Source organism: Pyrgilauda ruficollis, unplaced genomic scaffold (genome assembly GCF_017590135.1).
Source record: "Pyrgilauda ruficollis isolate IOZ18807 unplaced genomic scaffold, ASM1759013v1 scaffold15, whole genome shotgun sequence".
In the NCBI taxonomy this organism is placed as follows: Eukaryota; Metazoa; Chordata; class Aves; order Passeriformes; family Passeridae; genus Pyrgilauda; species Pyrgilauda ruficollis.
The window spans coordinates 12141933-12163493 of NW_024513654.1; the positions used below are offsets into that span (position 1 = coordinate 12141933).

At 38.7% G+C, this 21561-nt stretch overlaps 1 protein-coding gene across 1 annotated transcript; it reads left to right on the plus strand.

The window, feature by feature from the left end:
• The first annotated feature begins 258 nt into the window (after positions 1 to 258).
• Positions 259 to 19837, plus strand: PCGF6 (polycomb group ring finger 6). The gene is made up of 10 exons (XM_041461610.1): positions 259 to 616; positions 1558 to 1657; positions 2952 to 3048; positions 3547 to 3602; positions 4507 to 4566; positions 5175 to 5283; positions 7209 to 7236; positions 7663 to 7761; positions 13787 to 13873; positions 19087 to 19837. The coding sequence occupies exons 1-10, from the start codon at positions 314 to 316 to the stop codon at positions 19135 to 19137; spliced, it is 990 nt and encodes a 329-aa protein (XP_041317544.1). The 5' UTR covers positions 259 to 313; the 3' UTR covers positions 19138 to 19837.
• The last annotated feature ends 1724 nt before the right edge of the window (positions 19838 to 21561 follow it).

The following is a 21561-nucleotide window of genomic DNA, read 5'->3' on the forward strand; positions in this document are numbered from 1 at the left end:
GGAATTAAAACTTTATTTTGAATGAAACTGGTATTGTGTGATTGAGAGTCTTTCGGGAAAAATTAAGCGTTCATTGGCGAGTCCTTGGGGGAAAAAATAATTGAGGGAAAAAAAATAAGGAGAAAAAAATAAGGAGAAAAAAAAAAACCCAAACAAACCGTGGGGATATAAATACAAACGGGCTGTGGCTCAGCGCGCGTGCGGTAGCGCAGCCTTGCGTTCTTCAGAACTACATTTCCCAGCGTGCCCCGCGGCGTTCCCACGCAGGCGCCCCGGGCCGTGGACCGACCCGTGGCAGCCCCGGTCCGTGGACATGGAGGGAGACACCGGATCCGGGGTCCCGGCGCTGTCGGGAGGGGATGGAGCACGCCAGGAACAGGGCCTGGGCCCGGCCGATGAGGACCAGGACATGGAAGGCGCCCCCAGCTGCTCGGGGTCGCGCTCCCACCCCTTCGAGTTCGAGCGGGGTCGCTCGGAGTCCAGCGGCGATGAGGACGACGACGACGAAGACGACGAGGAAGAGGAGGTGGAGGAGGAGGAGGAGGAGATGGAGGGCGACACCAGGGCTCGGTTCGGGACGGATGATGGGGAGCTCGACTCGGACGACGACCGGGAGGTAAAGGGGGCGGGAGGGTGCCCGGGGCACGCCAGGCCCCGCTCCCGGCCTGCCCCGCGTGTGATTATGGACTTTTTATTATTCTTACTTTTTTTTTGTTTTAATTGTAATATTTATTTTATTATTACCCGAGTTCACTTCATCTCTCTCATTTAAGTGAAGCCCTGTAAACTCTCGGCGTGGCTGAGAGGGTGGTAGACGGTGGCACGTGGGCGAGATGAATGGTGCTGTTGAGGGAAAGAAGCCCTTTGGTCGGGCTTTGAGACGAGAGGAAACGTAGGAATCTAATGTGTCACCTCTTTCAGACACATCTCAGATCGTCGCTATTGAAGAAATTTGTTCTTTTTTGAAATTCTGTTATTCAGTGAGGAAAGCTGTTGTGGAACTGCTTGTGTGCATTCCTGGAAAATGTTCTTCATGACCAGAATTCAAAGTAGTGAAATTTCAGCCTTTGCCTCTATGTGTACTTGTATATTTCATAACTGTGTGTACAAACAAGAGATGACTGTCTCTTGTCATAGAAACTCTCTCTATACCTTAATTTGGGACTCCAACTGAGCATTGCTGAGCATTTTCAAATAATGATGTAGTTTGCCACCCGTATGCACTTCAAGCTTGCTGGCTATGTGATATTTTGTTAAAAGAGTTAATCCAAAAGAACTTGTCCCAAAATTATTTTTTAAAGTTTTCTTTTTAGGTGAGATTCATTAAACAAATTGGATTACTGTTGTCAAAAAGTTCAATTTAGAAGACTAGGAAAAAGTCTTTTAAAAACGAACTCTATATGATAAGTAACTGATCTGTTAGGAAAACCCATTCCTGTAACATATTTATTATCCCATTTTTCCCCATGGTTTTAAGGCTGTGGTATTTTGGAAGATGCAGTCAAGGAATGTCATGGCTTAGCATGTGTATTCAAACTCACCACTTTTTGTTTGCAGCGTATGATAAACCTCGCAGAGCTGACCCCCTACATCCTGTGTTCCATCTGCAAAGGATACTTTATCGATGCTACAACTATTACAGAATGTCTGCACACCTGTAAGTATCTGTCAGAATTGCCTGTTTAAAGGTTTATTTGCAAATTCAAACCAGGTCAGCTGTTGAAATGTTCTGAGTTCAGAAAAATAATTCTCTGTTTGAAGTGAACGTGTGTTGTATTTATTCTGTTCCTTAAGCGAGATACATTTGTGGGTATTTTAAGCATCAGAAATTATTAAATCAATTAATCATGAAATCATCTTTCCGTATTAAGAAGGAAGAAGATGTAGGAAAAGATAAAGCCCAAGTAAGACAAAAGCAGAGCTACTACATATATTTTCTTAGTTATTTTTTTAAAGTAGGCTCCAGGAATTTGAGTGTATAACTGAGAAAAGAAAGTTGAGTGGCTCTGCTTTTAATGGACTGCAAATTTTCCTCAGCTGTTGTTGATGTGAGCTTATAAATTCACAAAACCCCATAAGCTCCTGTGGAAATACCAGTTCAGATACAGAAACAGTGGTCTGCACCCATGGCACAGTTTGTCCATAATCTGATTAGTGGAAATAGGTGGGTAATAAATAACTAATTTCAATGTGCTTGTCTTGTTATTTTTTCCCCCTGGATCCTAGTGCCAACAATTTTCCCAGTGCTAAAGAACTGTTTTCTCTCCAAACTAATAAAACACCTTATGTGAAGCTCTTTCAGCCATGTTCATACCTGAATCCAAGAATCCTGGTTTACTAGATCTCCCAAACATTCACACTGCATAGATGGAAAACTTTCTTTCTCTCTCTCTCTATTTTTCTCCCCCCTTTTTTAGAGCACTACTCAGTAGTTTGTTCTATAGCACAAAGTACTCAGCACAGTTTGCAGTTTACAAAGAGGCACAACTGTTAGTAAGGACAGCATAGAGTTGCAAATGCAGCTGTGGTGGTGTCTTAGAACTCTCCTGGTAAATGTTACGGAAAAGCTTCCTCTGTTCAGGCAGATGGAGAGCTGACTTGATAGTAGACTATTTATTATTCTAGGTATTTCCACTTAGTATTTTTTCTAAGCTTTTAAAGGACTTGTAAAATACAGTGAAAATGGCAGAATTATGATTTCTTACCTTGTTGCTACTGAAAGTGTTTGTAGGCTGCCTTTCAGCAGTCAATATTCTTCCTGGTCCCTACTCACATTCTGCATACACATTGAACTCTCACCCATGCATCCATTGGACTAGGAGTGTTCAGTGACTTCATTTTGTGTCTGATAAGTTTTGTATGGGAAGTCTGGGTCTATTTACCCCTTTTGCCTGAACAGATGGCACTGTGTGGTGGACATGTGACTCCTGTGGGGTTTCTTTTCTTTACAGTTTGCAAAAGCTGTATCGTGAGACACTTCTACTATAGCAACAGATGTCCTAAGTGCAATATTGTTGTACATCAGACACAGCCCCTCTATAATATCAGGTAATAAATTTGTCCCATTTTATAGATTTGCTACTTGCTTTTAAATGTTTTGTTCTACAGACTTGTAGTGCTTCCTTTTTTAAACAAGGGAATGGTTACAAGAAACACATTGTGTTCTTCACTACTATGAGTTTCACCACAATAATTAAGATAAAAAGACTCTCTTTATTGTTTCTTCTAGTTTGTATCCATTTCTAGGGTTTGTTATCCCTGCCCTGGGTATTTTTGTGCATTTGCTCAGTGTTACAGGTGATACAAACACTTAACTATTTGGTTTGATTTCCTTTTAAGATTAAGACTTTTTGGCATGGTATATCTATTAACTCACAAAAGTGAGTTTTAATTTCTTGAGCTGTTCATGAAGGGTGGTGTTGTCTCTCCACGTACATCCCATGTCAATATTGTATTTGGCATCTTTGTTACAGTTTACTGAAACCATTTTGTCTTGCACCAAAGACTCTTCTTTTTTTTTTTTTTTTTTTGTTTCCTATTTCGTAGACTGGACCGACAACTGCAAGATATAGTCTATAAATTAGTTGTCAACCTGGAGGAAAGTAAGTCCCTTTCTCTGTTACATTACTTTGTAAAGATTGAAAAGAACAGAAAACTGAGCAATTCAAAGCCGTGTTGCTACTCTGGACTCTTCAAAATAGTTTTGTGATGTTTGGTTATAAGTTGTAATGAATTAACTGTGACAACTGGCATCTTTCTGGCTGCTAAATGCTGTTGTGGTAGTGATGTGTATTTTATCTCATGAAACACAGCTGTCACTGTATCCAGATAAACATGCAGATAATTTCACAGTTGTCCCTCTTACTTTAGTAGAACTATATCATATCATTCTGTGTAAAAAGTTCACTTGGCTCAGCAGAAAAAAATTACCAAGACCAATTCTCTCAAATGCTTTTATCTTTTCCTCATTGCCATGTTTACGTGTCTGATTTTAGATGTGTTTACAATCTCATCTCATTTATCTTCAGCTTTGGGAGCCAATGATCCTGCAGTCCCCCTGGATGGGCTGAGTAAAATATACAATCCAGTGGATATGTATGGACTATAGATGGTATTGCTTTGTATACCATGAGCATATATATAAAAAATATATGTATATATAAAAATATATGTGTATATACAAATTAGTATAAAAAGAACTGTGCTCTGTGTGAACAGGTTATAAAATACCATGTCATGTCACAAGGCATGACAGCCAGAAGGATACTAGTTCTTGCAGCTATTTCAGTATTATTTATGGCCAGTTTTTCTGATTTTCTCCTAGTTTTTACTAATAAAATTTTAGTCTGGGTTTCTTAAGCATCTCAGCCTCATGAAATTCTGGTGATGGTGAAGGTCTGTTGAAACTTGGAAAGTTTTTGGTGTTCTAACCATTGAAAATTGGTCAATGAGAATAGATGTTTCAGCATCTGAAACATTTCTATTTGTATTCTGCATTTTTTTCAGGAGAGAAAAAACAAATGCATGACTTCTATAAAGAAAGAGGATTAGAAGTGCCCAAACCAGGTGAGCTGTAATCACTTTAAGAAACACTATTAAGAAAGTACTTTACCGTATAATTTTTTTCTTAAGGGTTTTCTTTAAAATATTAGTTCACAACTGAAGATGGAAGTACACATGGAAATATGGGATTCTTAGTTATCTGGAAATTATAACTTGTCACAGATCTCATATTACAAAAATAGATGAATTGGCAACACTTAAACCCTGATCATGGCTGAATTATTTTAAACTACATATTTTGCTTATAATCAGGAAATATATATAAAATGTGCATTAACGTTATTTTCTCGCTGTTAATAAGTAATAGACACTACAAAGGAGTAAAGAGGAGAGCTTCAAAGTCTGCTAAACAGTGGGGGATTATTCTAATTATTTTATGTCTTCCTATCAAACAAAGCTCTTTGGAGAGTGCTGTGCTGAAAGCTATTAAAATTCTGATTCAGATACTCAGCATAGAATGTAGGAAGTGCTGATTTAGTAATAAAAAAAGAGGATTAATTGCATGGGCTTTTTTACCTGGTGAGCTATCCTGTTTTGCTCAGTGCATGTTAGTATCTTTTGCTGCTTTTATTTTAAGTTATCTTTGCATTTTGGCTACTTGAATATTTTAGCTGTCCCACAGCCAGTTCCACCGAGCAGAGGAAGACCCCGAAAAGTTCTGGGCTCAGTGTTCCGGATCCCACCAGAACTTGACATTTCCATACTTCTGGAGTTTATTGGGTGAGTTGTGGGCAAATGTAAGAGTAACTGACTGACATGAGGGTGCTGCTAGCATGTGATGAACCATTAACGGGCTCTTGGTTTTCATTAAATGTGCATTTCTTCCATCTCAAATAGTCGTGGGGAGCCAGTTTTAACTTACAGTGCAATAGTGAGAGCCAGCTATGCACAGGTAGATGATGCAGATAATTAAATGTTTAATATGTAGCTTCCTAGGAAGTATAGTTTTAAAATGCAGATGTGTTTTATTTTTAGCAAAGTCGTGCAGTTGCAGTAAACTGAGCAGAGAAATGCCTGTCTGTTCCAGTCCCTGATCCCTGTAGGTGGCAGCACCGTTAATGCTGGATGTGCTCGCCGGAAGGATTCAGTGGCTTTCAAATAATAGAAACTTTTTAATATTGTGAATTCATATACCTGCCTTAATTTTAGTTTTCATTTTCTTTGTGCCTGACTTGCACAAGTCAGTTTAGACCTCAAACCTAGTAAACTTGTATCTGCCTGAGAAACAAGATGACTTTTGAATCTGTTATATTTGGTTTTTTGGTAGTTTTATTTTAAATGTCCAGCATTGGCAGCAAAGCAGGTAATACTGTGTAAATACCATCTATTCCATGTGGAACTGTCCGCTGTGTTTTGGTTGTTTTTTTTATTTATATGGAGGGGAGCACAGAATGTTTCTAACAAAAAAAGATCATGGCTTAACACCATCTACTTTGTATTTTATTTTAGTGACGTTTTTAACCTTTGATAATTTATATGGTCAAAATCAAAGAGATTATCTTGGCAATGAGAGATTAATAAAGCATTCTGGAGAAAGAAAGCTTGGAATAGATTGGACCAGCCAAAAGAAATTGTTACCTTGAAAGTCTGACTGTCTGTGTTGTGTCTCTGTGGATTACAATGTGGTCACCGGTGGCTGTGGAACTGTACCAAAGAAAATTACATGTGTAGTGGAAAAGCTTTTTTGTATGTTTTTTCTTAGTTCATGACAAATTTACTTAGCTCTGTCTGATACCTGGTACATATTTAGAGGTGAAGATACTCAGTCATAGTAACTTGAAGTGCCACATTAATGTGTGGTCTTCACAAGTGTTATATTTGCTTGCTATAACAAATGGTCAGTTGATTTTTTTGCCCTCTCCAGTGCAATGAAAATACTGCAGTGTTTCCTCTCTCATATATACATACTTGCTAATGCAATGCAAGAATAATGAAATACTGTGTATTGGCCTTAATTAATTGAGCAATTTGCACATTGCACTACAAGAAGGAGATAGGTGATCAGTGGTAGATCACATGCTCAGGCTGTGCAAATCAGTGAACCTTGGCTGAAGCCAGCTGGAGATTTGGTTATTTGCCACCTTTGTATGTACTTCACATTCCAGAGAAACACATGCTGCTTTCCTGAGTTCCTGGATAGCATTAGCATTAATACTGTCACGTGAACAGGCTGGAAGGCCAGCATCTTGCCCTGGGAGCCCCTGAGGTGGTTGGGTGTGTTCTTTCCGTAACTTCTTAGGTACTGTCTGTCAAGGTTCCAAATATCAAGGATCATGAAGTATGGATGTTTAAGCAGCATCAATATTGCAACCTACTCCTATGAAAATTAGTGTTGTGTTGTATTTAAAAATGGCTTTAGACTGCATTGGGTTTTATTCAATTTTATGTAGAGAAACCTTAACATCCTAAATAGCTGAATTTACAAGAAAAAGGGAGGGGAAGTACAAAGGGTAGGAGAATAAGATCTATAAATTCAGTATTATTTTATGTATAGCAATTTAATGAAAGGAGGAGCCTGAGCTGGGAAAATAAGTTGGATATGCAAGACTCATAAATCAGTAAGTCACTGTTATAATAAAGAGCTTGAGGATATTAATAACTTACACTCTTAGCAATGTTGACTATTTACTCTTTTGTTTTTTCAGAGCTAATGAAGGCACAGGGCATTTTAAGGTACAAATATGATTAAATTTTTGTCTTACAGTTTACTTCAGGAATAATTATAACCTGAGTATATTTAGTTTGATTTTCTTATACTGAGTGCAGCTGGAGCTTTTATCAGAATAATAATAACCAGTCTTGTATTACAGTGTATTTCAAACCTATTGTTGTATAACATTACACCTACCCAGCATTTTTTTATTCTTTTTATCTTCATATTTCACAGTATTTTTTCATAATCTTTTTTCATCTTCAGTATCACCTCCTACCCTTTCTGTCTCATATTTGCCCTTCTTTCTGCCATGTTTTTCCTGGGGTTTTTGGGCCACACAGAGCATAGGGCTGTGTAAAACATTTAAAAAATAATTAGTTTTAATTTTAATAGTCACTTTAATTTTAGCTTAACTCTGGCTTAAAATCTTTACTTTTTCTGTGCAGCCTTTGGAAAAGAAGTTTGTACGTGTTTCTGGGGAGGCAACAATTGGACATGTGGAGAAATTCCTGAGAAGAAAAATGGATCTAGACCCTGCTTGTCAGGTACATCGTTGCTGTAGCAGTCACAAGTTGTCTGGGCTTTGGACAGACATTTCCATTGTTCATTAGATTCTAGAAGTAATATTAGAGTTTTTTATACACTAAGGATTAAAAAATGAATTGTTTGCAATTTTGTGATCTGCAAGGAACAACTCTTCTAACTCATTTGCAACCTATTCAGATTTTCGTAGTTCTGTACTAACTGGACAGAATTTCTAAAGTGCCTTGTAAAATTTCAGCCAAAGAATTCAAAGCCAAGAGATTCTGCTGTTTCAAAGGTAAAACTAGACGGGAAAGTGGGAATATGATGCAAGCTGCTGCAAGGTGAATAATAGTAAAATTTAACTGAAGGCAAACAAGGGCTAAGGAAGAATTATACTACGGATGGATATATTGAAATGTGTATGAATGCAAATACAGACACTTTCCTCCAAATAAGAATTCAAAGGAGCAGAATATGGTACAAAAGAATTTAGCTTCATATTTCTCAGCCATTTTGAGAGGAACTGCATGTCAGAACCAGTTTCCAATTCTTCAGTGTATTTCAGCAGCCATTCAGTTGGGAAAGTGCAAGAGCTCTGTAATGTGTAAATAATTATAAAGCTGACAATTCCTGGAAGATCAAGCTGATGTGAATAGACAAATGGTAGCAGTTTAGTGCTGGATCTGGAGTTAGTGCTGTTTTCATCCAGCAGTAACTGTGGGACAACACTGCATGACTGTGTGCCTCAGTAATGAGTATTCATGCTGCTTACCTTTTCAGTGGTGACAAATCGAATATAAATTATTCATCCTGCAGAGGAATTAATGTATTTTTATTTGCTGGTTTCCTCTCAGTGAGAGTCTGCAGCTTTTACATGGTGGTGACTTGATATTCTAAACAAATACAAGTAGCCTCAGAATGAGGCTGGAGAAACTTCTTGCATTATTTAGTTGTTTATTTGAGAGGAAGGAATTGTTTTGTTTGTTTGGATTTTCTTAAATAGTACATCAGAATCTCAGTTTTCAGGAACACTGAGCATCTGTCTTGGAAACTGCAGGTGTCCATCTTTCAAAATCAGCCTGGGCCTGTGTGTTGGGTGTCTTTCAGATTGTAAAATCTTAAGATCACCTGTTAGAGAACTTGAGATTTTTTTCACTCATTAGTTACTTTCTTCTTGGACTTTGCCAGACAGGTACAATCCTTTTGGTTAAATGACTAAATGTTGCTACATCTCAAAAGCTGGTGATTTCATAGGTGTCCTTTCTCAAGACGTTGCTTGATGCTGATGCTGTGACTCCTATCTCTGCTGGTATCTGTGGTGTAAGGCACAATCATTGGCTGGTTCTAATCCTTGGTCTCTTCTGTGCAAGCCCTGCCTGTTTGGAGGAAATGATAAATCTTCTTTCTTCTACAAACAGATGCCTTGGCTGCCTTTTTTTCTCATCTTAAATAATGTGTTCCCATTTTTTTTTCAACAAGTATTTCTTTGGTCATTAGAAAACTGCAGTTGATTTTTATGCCCCAAGTCGTGACTGTTGTCTTGATATCTAGGCTCATCTTTAAAAAAATTGGAAATTCAGGAAATGAAGCTGGAAGTATTTCTTTCTAGCCTGAGTCATCATTTCTTCATATGGGGACTAAGAATAAAGGAGTGTATGTACTGAGCTGTTACCTTGTCATGGTAGTACACAGAGCTGAAGCTGATGGTTTGTTGGTAAACATGCAGAGAGTGAAAGAGATGTCAGATAATGTCATTGAGGATTAATAAGCCTAATGAATCATGTCTTACTCCAGCTTCTCAGGATTGCTAATAAACTGTAAAACAAAATTAGGAAGAACCTGATTCTGAATTAACACAAGCAGAAAAATTTAGAGAACTAGGTTCCACACCGTATATGCAAAGAATTTAAATGTAGAAGATTCTTTGCTGCATTTTTAGTTTGCTCTAGAAATTTGGAAGTGTTGACGTCTGCAGTGGTTCATTTCCTGTCAGCTTCCCCAAGGTATGTTAAAAAAGAAATAGATATTAACTTTGGATAACAGGCTCTTCCTTTTAATATTACTTCTTTAGTCTTAATTTCCAACTCTCTTCATTACCTAAAATAATTGATTTTTATATAAGATGTCTTGAGTTTGGTGTGTTTAGTTTGGGACGGAGTCTAAGAATTTGGTTTCCTTGGGAAGCTTGGAAATTTCTACATTTAGTACTACATTTATCTACAGAAAATTTATTGCAAGAGTGTTGAATTGTGTCTTTCTTGGGACTTCGAAAGATTTGACTGTAAGGAAGGCCCAGAGTGTTTCCTCCTTTATCTCCTCAGTATATCAGTTGCATTTTTGGTTTCGTTGTTGAAACTCCTTGTAAGAACACTAGGTGTGGTTATTTTGTGAGTGCAGTCAGTTCCTACTGAATATCAGCTTAGTTTGACAATCTGCAAAAGTGCTATTTGAGAATGTTTGTCATTCCCTGTTAGAGCTGATTTGGTGACCAAGTGATAGAAGGTATGTTACCCAACCCCTGAACTCCTGGCTCTGCTTGGACATCTCTGATTTAATCTTTTCATGTGGAATTTGAGCTAATGCTTGCCTTTCTTCATTGACCTGCACAAGTGCAATGGATTTAGGTTAATGAAAATGTGAAATAAGCCATCTGGCTTGTGTGTGGCAGTATATATAGAAGTCTAAAAAGCAGTTTTGAAGCTACTGCCCATGTTCTTTTTTTTCTATTCTGAGAATTCAAATTGCTTTCAGACTTCTGTAATTGCATTTGCAAATGGATTATGATTTAAATTCCCTAGTTTATCTGAAATTTATGGCTTCTTTTATTTTTATTTACCACTTGAGCTGGCAGACTGACGTTTCCTCTTTCTGATGCCTTTTGAACTCTGTGCTTTGGGCAACAACTAATTTTCTGTATGTGTTTATGTGTTCTTTTAATTGCAGGGTCTCTCGTGAATATTCTTGCTGGAATTTTTAGGAGAGGGTGAAAATATTTTTTTAGAAACTGAAATTACCAGTAATAGTTAAGTAGGTAACATCTGATAGGAGCTAAATACAGGTTGTGGTGTTTGGAACCCAGTAGATTCTTGTCTTTGGCATCAGAAGTTTCCTTTAGAGTGTGATTTCCTTTGAGCTCCTCCTGCAACAGCAGTATTCCTTCCTGCTATTTCTTCTGTAAGGATGAGAGAAACTGCTGAAAGACTTGCAGCTCAGCTGCTTGGAATTCATTAATGTGGCTGATGGAACAGAAATGTTCTGTTACTAGATGTGCGTTCCTAAAAGTGCGTGAACTGCAGTCTGGGGGGAGACTGGGAGAAAGGACTCTGTGCTCATACACTGTGTAGTTGTTGATGCAATTTCTTTATGCCAGTCTTGGACCCTGGAATAAAAGCATCCAGGGCCTCTGGAAGTAAACAGCAACTAGAGGAAATGGGAAATTCTGACAGCTTTTTTAATAACTAGCTCAAATACTCAGTCAGTCTCTATAATTTTGTGTTTTCCTTGTCCTTCCCTCGGTAGTATGAGTTGGTGTAGAAAATATTGATGGAAGCCTACTGCTTTCTGGGCCAAATTCTCCCTTAGGATGAGTCTTATGTGAGGTGTCCCTTGTATGAACTTCTATTTTTATATCTGTCTTACGTAGTGAGCATGAATTTATAATTGTCTGTTATGGTGGCTTTTAGAGAAATAGCTCTAATAGCAGACATGTCACCAAAAGAAAAGAAATTGCATAATGGAAAACCTACTTTATTTTAATAAGAATTTTAACAGAAGTGATTGAGTATTCAGCAGATTCACCTTCATGTTTCCTTTCAACAAAATGTCAAGCTACAGTTACTGCTGTCTCTGGCAATCAGTACTAGTTGGCTTCAATTTTACCAGTCATTTGAAATTTTAGTAAATTTGTAGCGCTGGTCGTGCTGGTGCCTCTTTTATAATGGAACATATTAATTCCTGTGTGACACAAGGAATCCTCTGAGACACATTTCACAACTTAATTTTGCACTGACCTGAGATTTTTTTTTTCATTGAATGTTTTATTCTCTTGTCCTTATAGAAAGGGTGCTAGCGTAACAATTAGCAGGCAGAATTTCAGGCTTTGGGGCTGGAATTAGGAGATTAAGCATTGAGTATTTGGAGAACTCTAATACAGTAAATATGAGAAATTCTTCTCAATTTATTATTAGACACTGGCTCTTTAATGACTGCTGTTTGAAACTGGAGCAACAGATACAACAGTGTACTTTCAAACAAGCATTCCAATTTTGTTTTGAGAGATTGTCAGCAGCTGCCACTGTCTGTTTGCATCCTGCATTGGTCAAACAGATTAGATCTTCTATTTCTGCAGAATATATAAAACATTTATGTGATAAGTTTCATTGGGAGCAAGATTGAGTTTTCAGTGCCTTATGCTATAAAGTTGTAGAAGTAAGGTTACAAACAAAAGTAATTAAACTCATGTCTGGAAAGCAAAGCAGTCGTGTTTGTCTTCCTGCAGTAATAACTGTAGAGGTTAAAAATGCATGGAAGATAGCAGAAAGAGCTGCAGACAGTTTTCCAAAAGGAAAAGAATACATTTTTCATGTACTGTGTTAAATACATCAAATGTTGATGTTAACTATACGAGTATATATGGATCAATAGCTAATCAGTATTTACTGTTATGTCCACTCAAATTTTTGCTTCCTGGAAGCTAAAAGCAGAAGTGCTATTAAGCAGTTTACGTATTCTGCACATTAAGAATCAAACACAAAGAGAGTATTTGCTTCATTCTCATACGATACAGGTGGTGCAGTAAATTAGTTCTTTTTGAACCTCTGAGGAGTAGAATTCCTGCATTCCCAAGTCTCAGAACAATGTGGTCTGCCAGCACAAATCTTACTAAATCTTTCCATGAAGAAGAAGAGAGAGGTAGTGGGTCAGCCTGCAGAAGAAGATAAATCTGGGGGAGTGGAATGGCTGCAGCACAGAGCTCATCCTGTGGTGGAAAGTGGCTGTATGAGACAGTACGTCATGATATTGCAGTGTGCTCCCCCGCTGCTGCAGGGGCAGAGCTTAGGCAGTTCCCTTGCAGAAAGCTGTGGGACTGCTCATTGTCAGTGCTCTTGCCTTCAGTTTTGAGGTCTTGTCAGTTCGCAAATGAGAGCACTCTCATTTCCTTATCTAGAAATTGCTCATAAGGAAAATGTAAGCAGATTCCAGTTGAAAGAGAAAAACAGTGCTGTGTTAGTTGCTCTCTTTGGAGCATTAGAGACTGGATTTACATTAAGGACTGTAAATACATGGTAACTCTATAGAGAAGCATATTTTTCATAATAATCAAGGCAAGGAATTCAAAATACTGATTAAGGTTTGTGTTTTCCACAAAATTATTGTTTTTGTGGGCATTTACTAAATGAAGGTGCCCCCTGTGGAATTGCAGGCACCACTGACAGAGTTCAGCTGCAGTGGAGGACAATGCATGGAACTGCTGAGAATGCCCTGCAGCTGCACCCCAGGAGTACTGACTGAGGGCGTGCTGAAGGAGGACTGCCATGTAACTGCTGACAGTGGCATGCACCAAGATGCTCCTTTCTATTGAGGCACTTCTTCCACAGTATTAAGTGGAAATAGTCAGGTGTTTTCTCCCTCGAGATAAGGAGGGTGGCAATGGCTCTTTTTTTTGGTGGCACAAACAAGTTTCCTTCTTTTGCAACTGATGAATGATGGCAGATGTTTGTGTGATCGTTTTAATACGTTATCTAAATTCCCATGAAATTCATCACAGCTATTACTAAAGAGCTTGTTTCAGTGGACACACCAAACTGAGTGAAACAATAAACTGTCCTCTCTGTTCAGCAGTGAGCCCAAGTCAGGGCCATGAAAGGCTTTTGGGCAGTGCAGTAGTGCTGTGAATGCTAAATACATTTGAAGAGCTGAGGTAAAGATGGCTTTAGTGTCTAACACTCTAGCATTGAGCTCTGCTAATAAAATTGAAAGGGCTTGAATACTGTTTTGCTACTCCAAAGGCAAGTCGGCCTTAACTGTGCTTGTGTTTGTTCACAGGTGGATATAATCTGTGGTGATCACCTGCTGGAGCACTACCAGACACTGAGGGAAATTCGTCAGGTCATAGGAGAGAGTGCAGTACAGGTACGTGGCAGCTGGGGCTTTGTTCCAGGTTTTCTGTTTCAAAACAGACCTTTCTTAAGCCCTCAGGTAGCACCAGCTTGTCTGAAGAGGTCACTGAGAAAAATCTCTCCATTTTATGCAAAATCATTTTTATTTTGTAAGTAGAGTTGACAAAGTGTACCGTGTTCTTCTTGGTCTCATTATGTTCTGGATATGAGGGGTTTGTGTTGGGTTTTGTTTTGGGGTTTTTCTCCCCCAAAACAAGTTGCTATCTTACCAATGATAATATGTACCAGCCATTTTTTCAATTAACATTGCTTGTTTTTCCTCTCTGGCAATTGCATCTCTGCGGGAAATCAGAGGACAAATCCCAAATAAGGCTATCCTTGTGACTGGTCAGGAGAATAAACTTGCTTATAAAAACACAAACCTCAGACAGAGGGTAATGAATGCAGTAAATTTGCTTGATGCATATTGTATTGGCTCTGGTCACAGCATGAGTGTATGGCCAGCTATTTCTTGTTGGATAACTTGCTGTCTTAGTCTTGCTGGCTTTGCAAATAAGAATGCATTTTTAAAAAATGCTTTGTGAATCTTTTCAAAGCATCATTAAAGGAACACGCCATTTTAGAAGTTCTGCAGAAACAATTAAGTACTCTGCAAAGTGCATCATTAAGTAGTGATGTAAAGTTGGGATATATGGTAAATTGTATCTTAATCTGAACTTGGGAGTCTGGAAAGTTAATATTTAATACAGTAGGAAGAAATAGGATTAGATTGGTATCTTATTTGGAAAGCAATCTTAGCAGATAGCAGAAGGATTAAAGTAGTAGCAAAATCAGCTCTCCTCACTTGTTTGTGCCTACACATGCACAAACATTTACATTTAAAATTCCTGCTGAGCTCTCTTATGCTACAGGAAGGCCTCTGTGTTGGGGGCAGGAAGTAAAAAGCTGAATTTGAGATCTCTTGGACTTTGCCTCACTTGTACCTGATTTGAATCACTAGGAGGGGTCCCAGAGTCAGGGCAGAGGTGTTTGGCTCATGTTAATATTGGCAGACATTAAAATCTGATGAGGCTTGTGCTGTTTCTGCAGTTGAAGTGAATAAATGCCACACCTGATGTCTTAGCTGGTTTATAATAGCATGAAGAAGAAATGAAAATGTAACCTAATCCAGTTTGGGGAGCAGGGGATAGAAACTGGGGGGAAGTGGGAACTGGTAACCAGCTTGTTTCTGACACTGAGTCATTGTAAGTAAATTCAGCAATCAGCACAAAGTGATGGAAGTGCTCTCTACTAAAAGCTTCAGTAAATGGCGGGGGAATGGTATATTTCTCAGTCCAGAGGTATAGTCACATGTATGGTTTTAGACTTGAGCTTGGCACAAAAGCTTTTCATGTATGAGGAATGCTCTTGGGGGAGCACTTCAAGGAATACTGCAGCAGTTTCATTTCTTGTCAGAACTGGGTCTGCCTGATTGATGTTTGGTGATTAAGTACCAGTCAGCAGCTCCACGAAGAGAGCCGTTGCCTTGGGATCCATTCTCCACTGATGTTTCAAATCTCATTTATTACCAAATCAGTATGCTAGCAGTTAATTCTCTCAAGGCTTCTCTATTGGACAGATAAATAGAAAAGAAATATCTTGGCTTATTGTGAAGTCTTGTTCTTTCATTGTCACTTTTGATGGGAAGTTTGAAAGACCAGGTTCATCTTTAATTTCTCTTCATATTGTTAGAAGATCTCTATGCCAAATAGTTACAGTAGTAATGTTGCTTCTTTTTTGATATTGAAATAATTGTGACATTTTCATATTCTTTAGTCTAGCATTATAATATTTTTTAGAAATAAAGAGGATGCATTTCTATGATTAAAAAAACCTTGCAAAATATTTTTAGATAATTAGCCATGAAAAAAATCTTAGTGAATGGGTCTAGTCTAAAATGGTGAGGGTTGTTTGTTTCTCACCAGGGTCTGAAATTCAGTAAAGGGCACAGTTGTCCTCGGCAGTGAAACTATAAGTACAGAGGAACATTTGATGAATCTTACATTAAACACCAAGGGCATCTTGTGCCTTTGTAACTTTCCAGCCTTTCTAAATCAGTGTTGGAGTCTGGAATGTCCCTAGCAGCTCTCACCAGAATGCTGAGACACTGTTCAATACTGCTGTTGTCATTTACAGGTTTCTGAGGTTCATTGTAGATGTTTCATGCAAAGAAAGAAGCTTCAGAAACTACTTCTGCAACAGAAAGTCATTTGAAGAAATAAACGTTGGGCTCTTTTATTTAGATGAGTACAACCACTGTTAGAGGAGAAAAATAGCTGCTATTCTGAGTCACATTTTTCACTTGCAAGTTCATTCATGTCAGCAGTTATTCTTTTTGCTGGGAAAAGTGATTATAAAGATGCAGATAAGTTTCTCTTTGGCAAATATATTAATTTTAACGTGCATTCTTTGGTAGCATTTGCAGCATCACATATGTTGTGTGTGATTTATTGTTCTGAACCATGTGGTGCTCTTAGTGGCTTTTACTTATGTTGAATGGTTCTTAAGATTTGTTTGTGAAGATTTTGGATGTTGTATTTCTTTTTTTTTTTCCTACTGACTAGCACTGTGTAATGATACCTTAGAGCCTGAGTAGGTGCAAGCTAGCAAGTTTTTAGCTCTTCTGGATACATTTCTGCCTTTCCAACATGTGTGGGAAGACCCAAGTGTGATCTGATGATAAAATAAATATTCCTGACACTGATCCCATAGTAACCTATTTGGGTTGTTTTAATTGAAGTAAATAGGCAACTAATTGTAATGGTTGAATGTAATCAAATAACATGTTCATTTCTGATGGCTGATAGAAGGCTAAAAAAGAATCAGGAATAAATCTTGTTTAATCTGGTAGATGTCAACATATTTTGACATTTCTAAAACTGAGTGGTCAGTTAAGTCTTCCTAATTAGCTGAAAGTAGGATTTCTAGCTCTGTTTAGGGCAAAAACATGAAAAAATCACTGACAAAATTTATATAATAAGAAATAACTTTGCTTTTTCAGTTTTTTAAACAGTGTAAAACTTGCGGACTTTACTGCAAGGAGTGATGAAAGACACAGAGACTTTTAAAGGCTCAATTTTGTTACCAAACATTGAGCTCTGCCTGGAATTGAGTTTGATCAAGTAGCTGAGAAAGGAAGCTGGTTATTAACTAAATAGGAATATAACTTCTTCCCAGTGTTACCTTCCTCCCCTCTGCTGCACAAATGCAACCTGATCCAAGCTGCTGGTTATTTTCACTTGTCTGAAACTGGGTCCTCTCAGAGTTCTGCATCACTGATGGATATAATGAGCTCACACATGGGAAAAGCTAAAAGGAGTAGCTTCCTTGATGTCCTTGGCCCTTGGCACAGAGGCTTGGCAGATTATAATGGTCTCTTTGTAGCTCTCACCTTTTTGTAACCCAATGCTATTGTGCTGTTTTTTTGGTCTCCCGAGCTAGGCAGGAAGAACTGTGCTCTAATTTAATTACTGTGACCTTCTAGCACACATTTCCTATGGAAGTGTTCTACTCTTTGCTATGGGGTTATTGAATTTGGAAAGTGGGGCACTTTTTGTTGTTGCTCCTCTTAGAACATCATAAGGTGTGTATGCTCTGATGTTTTGGGCTTCAGTTCCACTCTGAAATTTATAGTTGGGTGTAACAGGTGGGATCCTTTGCATTTTTTTAGGTCAAGGTCACAAATGTGTGCCAAAGGACACTGGAGAGCTTTGCTTTTCTTTTGTGCCTGTCTGAGTTAGCCTTGAGATTTGTAATGGGCAGTGGGAGCTCATTCTCTGTTTGCACTTCCTTTTAATAACAGTATCTAGAAGAAGCAGCTGATCATAGATAGAAATGTGTAATACTTTACAAGTGAATAATTACAGAGGAAGAAGTGCCAGTACTGGGGTAACTCTCAGCTTCTCTTTGTAGAGAAGGAATTGCAGTGGGTTTGGTCTTGGGTTTAACAGGGCTATTTCCTTTAAATATCCTACTGCCAAATGTACCAGTTCAAAATTATTCATCAAAGAATACATTGCAGCATTTTCTTCTTGTATAAATATTTATTTCCTTTAAGAAACTGGAAAGTAGAGGAAAAACTGGTTTTGACCACAATTTTTCTCCAAAAATAAAGTTTTGAATGTGTCTTATTTTCTCTTTTGAAGGGACTGGTGGGCACAAGGAATAAGTACCTTTGGGAAGGTATAACAATGTTTTTATGTGGCAAGAGGTTCCTGAGTAACCTCTTAGAAGGTTCTGCCTTGCAATGCTGCTATCCCAATTTATGCTAATCACCTAGTTAAAGCTAGGTGATAAAGGATACAGGAGTTAAAGCTTCTGTATCCTTTCAGGAGTTAGCAATGGGTTCCTGGTTATTAACAGGGTAAGAAGGTGAAGAGACATTAGTGAGTTGGTACTAATGAATTATCTTATAGCCTGTGCCTTAACAGATAAAAACATCTGAAGCAAAATATAGTAAAAAATCTGACATGTCCATTGGTACTAATGTAATTCTCTCTTCAAAAAAGAACTTCTTTTACAGTCTGTCCATATAAGTAGGTGTAATGCAATGTCAGATTCCCAGTGTGTCTGTGGTGGAAGCAGACTAAGTGCTAGGCCTTTCAGCAGCTGCCTGTGAATTAAGTGACATAAGCAATAACACTAACAGAACTGTCCTGTTTCACAGGTGAAAGGGATTTTTTTTTATGTCAAGCAGTCTTTGAAGAGAAACATGAGTTAACAAACTATTAGTTTGTCATTTGAGGTTTTTTTAATCCAATGCATTTATTACTTAATAAATGTATGTAGTAGTAGTCTGGACTCTTGTGCTACAACTTTTGGCAGCACTTTCTAGAACTACTTAATAGATTACATTTTTTTCTGCTCCACAATACCATGTGGAAATCAGCACAACTTGTAAACAAGAGCCTATTGTATGACGATAATGCCATTATAACTTTATGATAAAAGCAGTACCAGATTTTACCTTTTTTTAACACACTTTTCCATCTCAAAGAGGAGAGGGGAATACAGTTATTTGCCTTGATTCTTCAAAACTTGCATTCTCCATGTGGAAGGGACACAGTGTAAACTGGTGAGATTGTACCTGGGGTCCTGCCATGCAGCAGTTGTACCAGGTGGTGACAGAAATTCCTCGTGGAGAAGGGAAAGTGCTATTCTGAGACTGTTTCTTTCTCTTCTCTCTAGGATGGTCTGCTTGTACTGCACTATGGCCTGGTGGTGTCTCCGCTAACTTAAAGGTGTCTGGAATATCAGAAGGCTAAAGAATCTGAAGTCATGGAGCTTCTTCAGTGCTGTTTCTCACCAGAGAAGCCATTGCATTTCCTGTGGCAGGAAGCAAGTGAAAGGAACCACCACTAACTGCTGTGTGCTTGTAATGTAACGTCTGACTTCACCACTGTAAAAAATTGCAGCTTCTGTAAGTACAGCTGTAGATGTTGCTATGCTTCATGTTACTAATTACTGTCTTCAAATTTCACTCAGCTCAGGGAAATTAAATGCTCCAAGTAGCTAATTCTTTTTTTTTACTTTCTGAAACCACAAGATTTCACAGGGTGAACAGCCTTTTTTTCCTCCATGCTCTGAGATTTCTCTGGCTGTCTGTCTAGCTAGAACAGTGCTCTCAGGGATGATCTTCAATGAGCAGTATAATTTGGTTTTGGGAAGAGACAGTCATTTGCCTAAAAAAAAGAAATACTGTGATCATCTGTCTGTGGATGTGATTTGGGGAGAGGAAGGAAACTTCGGAAAAGCAGACCAAAATAGCTAGAAAATAATGCAGCATAAGCATTGTTTTTTGAGAAGTAGCATTAAATTTGTTGTTTTTCTTGAAGAAAGACAATTTTGTTTGCACTGGAAATATATTTGCTGGTAGTTTGGCTTATACCAAATGGTGGATCATGCATCTCTAGTCTGAATGGAGATGAGCTGGCTGTAAGCTGGTCTTGGGCAGCCTGTTCAGTGCTCTGCCACCCTCAATGTAAAGAATTTCTTCCTTCTTTCAGTCCTCCTTTCCTTCTTTCAGTCAGCTGGTGAGGCAGCAGCAGCGAGTGGGCTAAGTCCAGGGGTGAGGGTTTGACTGAGCTGCGCAGGGGTTCTGGAGCTTGGGGACACCTGAGCAGCACCCCAAGCTCCATCCAGACCTGGAAGCCCTTGGCAGCCAGTCGGGCATGGAGGGGACATTGCCAGGAGCGTGAGGGACATTGAAGTGTCCCTAAGGAGCAGAGCAACCCCTTGTGGCCTCTGCTGGACCCTCTCCAGGAGCTCCTTGTCCTCCTTGTACTGAGGATCCCAGAACTGCGCACAGCACTCCCGATGTGGCCTCACCAGGGCTGGGTGGAGGGGTAGGATCACTTCCCTTGGCCTGCTGGCCACACTCTTCCCACTGTACCCCCAGATTCCATTGGCCCTCCTGGCTGCAAGGGCTCAAATGCATTTGTCCACTGGCAGCCAAAGAGGACTGGCATCCTTTGTCTTAAGAAAGCTTTCATGAATCCTCCCTCAGGCCTTTACAATAAACATTGTTTTGTCTGTGAAGGTGGCACCATAAGAAAAAAGAGTTTAGTTTGAAGTAACTCTCATGATGCTTCTAAATATGTGACAAAAAGCCTTTTTAGCTACAAACTCCTATTTTACCTTTAAAGTTTGTATAAAAGTAGTGTTTAAAATGCAGCAGAAAATGAGATTATTTTGTAAACACTTCGTGAGTTGTGTTAATAAAAGATTATATATTGTAACAGTAAAATAAACTTTATTTTAGCCAATTTAAAATTGAGCCCTTGTGTTTCTATGCCATGTTTCCTGTGTCAGCCTCAGAATTGTAGTAGATGATCATGAAACTGCTGAATGTGCTCTGGGGTTGTTAGAATGACTGATTTCAATTAAGAGGCTGAATGGTGAAGGGTAATTCAATACCAGAGTCTCCACTGGAGCTAAGTGTGGTATTGTTAGCTGGAGTAACATGAAATCCCTGGGACTCTCCTTTTAATGAGGATTTTAGTGAGAAATAGCTCAGTAAAGAAGTCAAGATGATTTTTACATCGAAATATAGGAGAAATAATCATGTGTAGTTAAAGGACCCCTTTTTTCATCAACAAAAACATCTTTTTGTGAAAGCCACCTCTCAGTTATTGTCTCTCATGCTTATGGCTGTTGTTCTCGAGTCCCTGTGAACTGAATCTTTCTCTGCCACTGGAATCAAGGCGTGGTTCAAATACTCAATATTGCCCCTTCCTTTTCCATTATCACGCAGGGGTTTGTTTTCAAATGTATAGCTCTGTGCTAAAAAATCATTATCAGTGTAGTCATATTTTACATTGCAAATTCACCCTTAACCCTGGCTTGAACTTCACATCCACAGAAGGGCTCATGTGCAGAGTTTAACAGCTGTATTGAAGCTGATAGTTAATTCAAATTAATGTCATTCTAGGATGCATTTGACTTGCATGGCCCCAAGAGGGCTGTGCTGCCACTGGCACTGATGTCAGTGTCAAATTCTGCTTTTCAAAAAAAAAAAAAGGCCTCCTGGATATCTTCAAAGGATTTTCCTGTAGGGTAAATCACATGCCAGCTAAAATGCTGAAGGCCAGCACTCCCTTCTTCACCCTTTTGGTGGCTTAATGAGGAGGACTGAAGGCCTGTAGCTGTGGTGTTTTTGTTATG